Source organism: Macadamia integrifolia, chromosome 11 (assembly GCF_013358625.1).
Source record: "Macadamia integrifolia cultivar HAES 741 chromosome 11, SCU_Mint_v3, whole genome shotgun sequence".
NCBI classification, from domain to species: Eukaryota; Viridiplantae; Streptophyta; class Magnoliopsida; order Proteales; family Proteaceae; genus Macadamia; species Macadamia integrifolia.
In genome coordinates this window covers 24,237,369-24,244,470 of record NC_056567.1, presented here as the reverse complement: position 1 = coordinate 24,244,470, position 7,102 = coordinate 24,237,369, and the positions used below count along the sequence as shown (strand labels likewise).

Below are 7,102 nucleotides of genomic sequence, written 5' to 3'. Positions count from 1 at the left end.
ACTTCTTTTTTTTTTTTTTTAAACTATAAAACATTCCTTCACTAGTCATAATTATAAATAAAAAAAAATCTTATAATTTAAAAAGGGGGAAAAGGAAATCCAAGGTGTTTCAAAGAGAATAATTCCTTTTCGTTTTAGAATATGCATTATCACTCATTTTCGTATTATCGTTTTTTTAGGTTGTACTTTTTTTTTATATGACAAAAGACATATTATATACATATTAAAAAAAAAGAATATTCACCATTTTATTTTTTTTTCTTTTTCTTATCATTTATTAATAGACAAACATGGCCAGGATCAGTTCCGTACTTCTTCTGTTCTTTATTTTAAGAGTTCAAAGCATCAAGTACTAATCCCATAATAAAAGACCAAATATAACCAAAGCTACCAACAAAACAAAGATTCAATTCAAATCACAAGCCCACTTAATTTCAAAACGATCCCACGAAAATTCCCCCAACTCAATCTTTTTTCCATAATTCTTTTGGGAAATCGTGATTTCAACTTCTCTGATTTTCTCTATCACAAAGACCAATTCATGACCTGCAAATGTTCCCGGAAAACCTTCAAAATATCTGGGAAAGTAACATTTCCGGCCAAGCTGTAGTCATCTTCGATGACCCACACGTAACCAACACGGTGTGCCAGCGCCTGTATCATCACCGCCACCAATGAACTCCTCGGCTGACACACAATCGCTTCCGATCTCCTGATAATCCTCGCCGAGTAAGACCCTGATCGTGACCTGCTCACCCGACCTCGTAATGGTTCCGTAGGAGAGGAAGAGTACTCTTCATCCGAAGACGAAGAACAAGAACTCAATTCCTCCATTAATTCCAACATCCCTTCTAGTTTTCTCTCTTTTAACCTCGCCTTCACTACTCTGACCAAATCTTCCGGTGGACCTCCGCAGTCGATGTAAGCCATGAGATCGCCGGCGGAGAGGGTTGCAATCGCTGCAGCAACAGTCTCGTCGCAGACTGCGAGAGTGAAGGGGGAAATCTCCCCGATTAGTTTCCCTGAGCCGTCGACAACTGCAACAGAGGTGAGACAATTGAGAGAGCGAGCTATCGATTCGACGGCGGTGATCGCCGGATCATGGTAGTTGACGGCGAGGATTTCGGTGCCGATAATGTTGAGGGATTCGATGGACAAAGCAGGGATTGGGGAAAAGAGGCCAATGGAGCTCAGGAGGAAACGGACTACGTCTTCTTGTGTGATCCAGCAGTATTCACGGCCGTTGTGGAGTGTTGGACCGAAAGAGGTTTTGTGGAGATGTTTTTTTCTTGAACTCGTCTGTATTGGAACGACGATGTTCTGAGCCCCTTCAAGGATGAGATCGATCGCGTCTAATAAGCTGAGAAATGCCAAAGAAACACAGACAATTTTTAGATCATCTCATTGATAATGGAAATTATAATTAACGATGAATTAAAGTTTACAGTTCACAAAGAAACTATAAATCCACGGCAAAACGTAGGAGAGAAAAAAATCAAAAATGGAATCCGATTATAAATTGGAATTATCTAGAATTCCAAAAACGGAAATCACGAAATCTCGCAAATTATCTACATTGCCAGATAATTTTTCAAAGAGAATTTCCAAGAATAGCGACACCAAAAGAAAGAAAGAAAAACAAAAAACATATCTCAAAATTCGAACCTTGAGTGCGGCTCCACATGCCTCACAAGACCAGAAGTCTTCGGAAGAAGCACAGAAACAGGGGATTTAAGCGCAGACGATGGACAAGAGAGGTTCTCTTCCTCGCAGAGATAGCAAATAACATCCACCATGCAAATCTTGCCTACGCATCGACAATCATCGAAATCCGGTTTCTCCTTAGATGAGTGATCACAGCTCCAAACGCTCAGATAGCTCTCTTCAGACTTTTTCAACGCCGATAAAGCTTCGCCGACGGTAGCGGAGATCGATAGCGACCTCAACGCCGGCTTTCCCAGACAGAGGTCGGATACCTCATGAGCCAAAAAGCTAACTGCCATACAATAACAACCAGAGAAGAGAAGCAAACAAAGATCCGAGCACAAGAAATTGCAGAGAGAGATAGCAAAAAATGAAACCCTAAGCTGAGGAGGAAGAAGAGGAGGTCTCTGAGTCGGAGAGATGAAACTTGAAACGTCTCTTGTTCTGTGGCTGTTTACACGGATGGGAGAGAGGGTGTATTTATAAAAGGTGTTACCGGGAATAACAGGTAACACCGGTTTCCAGAAAATTGTGGGGTCCAAACTGTCCAAGTCACTCACTCTTAAGGCCCTTAGCAATGTAAGAGTTACTACTTACCGGAGACTCTTTTTTACCGTTTTTATTATTTTATTATTAATATATTGATGCGAACCGGTGTGACTTAACCTTTTGCTCAGCGAGCCGAACACCGAGCCGACCAACTCAAGAGGCTCCTGAGAGGCTGAGACCATAACTTCGACCCGGTCCATTCCCGGTTCTTTTTTTTTTTTTTTTTTTAAATTAACAACCTCGCTCAAAGAGAAGAGTTTGGATCATCTAATTGTATCCGTGTGTGCTCCGTGTAAAGTGAGGTGATGACATATGCTGTTTTTTTTTTTAATATTTTTAAAGGTAATATTCTAACATTATGAGTGGATATACGAATATTTATAGAAATAATAATAACTCATTCTTATCCCAATTAAATGGGTTTACTTAGACACATCTTTACCTTCGAATCAGTTACGCCTAAGCTATGTATGTATTTCTTTATCACTTTTCCTAACGTCATTTTAAGTTTATTTGTGGTTATTTTAGTTTCTTCGATAACATCTAAAGGCTTTCATTGAAATCGGCATGCCACGTTAAACGATTTTTTCATAGTTTATCATATATCGGAGCTACTTTCAAATCAACTCTAATATGATAATTTAAATACTTTATCCTGCCTTGTTTTGTCATATACATCCATTACAACATCTTCATGTATGCTGAGTTTATTTAATGATACTTACTAACTACCTAAATTAATGTACCACACACACATCATAGTTGATCGTATGACTGCCTTACAGAATTTCTCTTTGAGTTTTAAAAATTACATTGATCACACAATACTCTAGACACATCTTCACTTTATCAATCCAGTTTTAACTATTTCTGAAACACCTTACGCTATATATCACTTTCTTTATTTATGCTTGAATCTAGATACCTAAAATAATTAAATGGTGAAATCTCCCTCTCACCGATTTTCATCGTTTTATTATTCATCCTAGTGTAATTTACCATATACTCCGTCTTTATTCTACTTATATTTAAACCTTTTTATTCCAATATTGACCTTCATAACTCCAAGTTGACGTTGATTCATGCGTTTATCACATCCATCAAAATAATGTCATCTACACGGAAGAATTTATTCTTAAATGTCTCTAGTTAAATCATCAATTTACAAAAACAAAAGGACAAATTTCATCATTTAATTGCACATGAAGTGTACGCATACATGTAGGCGATCCGGGTTCCAAATGGCCATTGCAATTTAAGAAGGATATGCGGATTTCACGGATATGGCAATTCGAAGATTATCTAATCTTTTGGATTTATGTAAAAAGTCTTCAATGGTTGGTATAGTAACCTCTATCTTCATATCACATTAGACTATGTTTGTTTGGTTAAATTTTTTTCTGCAAATAATATTTTACACCATGTAAACTCTTTCTTATTTTTCAATGTCAAATTTTGTATTTTACATCAAAACAAGAATTAGTAAATCTTATTTACCAAAAAAAATTCCATTCCATCTTTTATATGAAAATAAATAGTCTTAATAATATAAAAAAGCTCTAATAATGTTCTAAAAAATGATAATATTAATAAAGCATGGGTTTACTCAATCGGACCTAGAATGAAATGGTTTCACCTTTTGTTACATGTGGTATCATAGTTTATATGGTTTTCGTAACAAATGATTTATATATCTATCAAAGAATAAGTGCTACGGGATTTGCCTTTATGCCAAAGCCAACTGCCAATCATCATATTTTTCTCATCATCAAAACATGAACATTTGTATGATTTAAAAAAATAAAATATTTATTTTTCCTCTTATTGCTCAAATTGAAAAAAAAAAAAAATTTAAATAAGTTCCGAAGATTACTTTTGAATGAATGTTTGAAATTTATATCGAAAAACGAAAAAGTAAGAACTATTAATTTCTTCCCAAATCTAAACCACCTTAAGAAGTATGAAAGGTGAGTACTGGTGCCTAAAACTTCCAAAGAATTAAGGGCAGGGGGAAAGGTAAGGGGACAAGGGGGCTTGCTAGCTTAGCTGTATTTGGTGGTTGCGTATAATCAAATGGTTTTACATTTGATATAACATGGTATCTTATCAAAAAAAAAAAACAAAAAACATGGTATCTCAATGCATGTGCATTCTGTTAATCACAAAACATATTTATTTTCATATTAAAAAAATATATAAAATAACAAAAATATTTCATTTCCATTTGGTATAAACATATTATTTAGAAACTGACTTAGAGATAATTCCATTTTATAAGGTGGATGTTATGTAAATCTTCTAACACATTTGCTAAGGACATGATGAGTAGTAGTTCACAGCATGAGTCCTCCAGTACATTGTTACATCAGTTACATTCATATATGGTAATATTAGTATCTGAATCCATGTAAATATATTATGTAATTACTTTGTATAAATATTCAAATAAACGGGTACAAATAGATTTTCGGCTATTCATTTATATCTCTAATGTGAGTACATATTACATTATCTCCGCCAAGAATATACTCTCTTTATTTATTGGAAGAGGTGAAGAGGGATAAAGAAATAAATAATTCTTTTTTTTTTCTAAGAAATTTAAATATAAAATTATAAAAATTGGTTTAGATTCATCTCGTATAAACTTAAATTGTCTACATTGTTATCTTAGGAAAAAGGTGGGCATGCAACTGCATTTTACATGCCCCCTCATAGTTTCTTTTTCATGGTTAAGTGATATGGACATCTTCCATATGATTGAACACCCATTGAAACTCTTCTCCCCTTCTACGTGTGTACGTTGTCAATATAAGGACACAATGTTGAACACTCTCCCATTTATATTTTATCAAAAAATTGACTTAAATAATTTTTTTTTATCATTTTCTATGCACATATAAAATATAAATATAAATATCAATACAAGATCACGAATGTTGTTCAATGAGCATTGGAGAGATTGCAACGTGTAATCAAATACTTATAAAATGTTTTGCAAATTAAACATCTCTAATTGATGATTACATAAAGGTTTATGAGGTTGATGTTATACTGACATAAATATTCTAACCCATAAGCTAAGGGCATGAGTAGTGCACAACATGAGTCCTTGAATACACTTTTGTGATAGACATTCAAATTTGGTAACATCAATGTCTCAATCCATGTATACTACGTGATTACTTAAATAAATATTCAAATATACGGATATAATTGGATTTTAAATTATTCATTTACATCTCTAATGTGAGTGCATGTTATATTATCTTCCCCAAAAATATTAGAATATACTCCCTCTTTTTCTTGGGAGGAGAGAGAATGTATACGAAATAGACTCCTTATTTTAATTTTTTAAGCAACTATAAGTATAAAATTATAAAAAATGATTTTAGTTCCATCTCATACAAACCTAAATTGTCCATATTTTCATTTTGGATAAAAGATCACTACTTGGTTGTATACCCCTACGTCTAGATATAGGGGGTGGCAAAAAGAGTATCATGCCCCTGATTGGATGTTTGTGACCCTCACATGATTGGTCCACGTGCTGGCATAATAGCCACATGGCCAGCTAGTAATCTCTAGCACTTTTATTTAATAATAAATTCATTTCATTTAAGGATACACACACCTCCCCTCAAAGGGGGAACTCAAAGAATGTATTTTCAACTCATTTTCTATATTATATAATATATAAATGGTAAAAACAATACACGACGTTATTCATTAAGCCCTAAGGAGATTACGACGTCAAATGAAACGTCTTTGGTTAGTAGATGTGAGAATTTACAAGTACATATTGCTCGATGGACTTTTGTCTATCTAAGTGCTAGGCAATTGATGTCACCATTTCCCAATGATCTCCTCCCCCTTTTCATATGGATTAATAAATTTCCCCCTCTACCTGAAATATATAGTCCCATCTGGATAATTAGTTTGATGATTAAAAAACGTAGGGCAAGTTGTTATTGAGTTCTTAGCCATCTATGTGACACCTAAGAATACGGCAAGTGTACCGAACCTGTCTGAGAGATTGTTGAGGTATCTCCACTAAGAATACGATAGGTACTAAGGAGTTTGGAAGATCGGTGAAGGTGTGTAAACTTTAATCCACATCGCTTAATAGGAAGTTATTGGATAGTTGATAACTTCTAGCCTCCTTAACATGATACAACACATTTTAAAATCATAAAATTTATAAGCCAAAGAGGACAACATTGTATCCAGTTTAATGGGACTAGGAAATAATACACTCTCCCAAGAATCCAATCATAAAATCTCATTGTGGTTGAAAAAAAAAAAAAAAAAAACTTTGTCAAGCAAAAGAACTGTTCGATAAATATACAAAAAATAGGACCCACCTTAAAAATTATTCCTCGATGATTTCAGAACGTGAGGCATGTTGCTATTGAGTTGCTAGCTGTCTGATTGGAAGCCTATGCTACAAAGTCATAATTTTTCTTTCCTTTTTTTCATCAGGAAAGTCATAAACCTACACCCCTAGTGAATTGATGCTAAGTCTTTCTTAAAATTGTCCTTGCTCTAATAGCAGGTGGGCTGGTAGTTGGCGTCACTCCTTGTAGTGATGTCTGCGGCTTGTCGTTTTTCAATTTTGGGGTACCTTTCTCCTGTGCACACGTCGTGAATAAGTGTTGGTCCATTGTGGGTCTTGACCGTTTTTGTGGGTATAAACCAGTAGTGAGTAGAATTATTTCTAGTACGAAGAGAACGAGAAAAAAAATATATAAAAAAAAAATTAGCAAAGTTTATGAATTCTGAATCTTATTCAATTTTCTTTCAATCTCTCACATGCACGCATGCACGAACATGCATGTGAAAAATTGGTAGA

At 34.6% G+C, this 7,102-nt stretch overlaps 1 protein-coding gene across 1 annotated transcript; it reads right to left on the bottom strand.

The window, feature by feature from the left end:
- Positions 1–302: 302 nt before the first annotated feature.
- LOC122094420 (CBS domain-containing protein CBSX5-like) lies at positions 303–2,154 on the bottom strand. The gene is made up of 2 exons (XM_042665217.1): positions 1,666–2,154; positions 303–1,360 (listed from the first exon to the last, which is right to left on the bottom strand). The coding sequence occupies exons 1-2, from the start codon at positions 2,001–2,003 to the stop codon at positions 526–528; spliced, it is 1,173 nt and encodes a 390-aa protein (XP_042521151.1). The 5' UTR covers positions 2,004–2,154; the 3' UTR covers positions 303–525.
- Between the last annotated feature and the right edge of the window lie 4,948 nt (positions 2,155–7,102).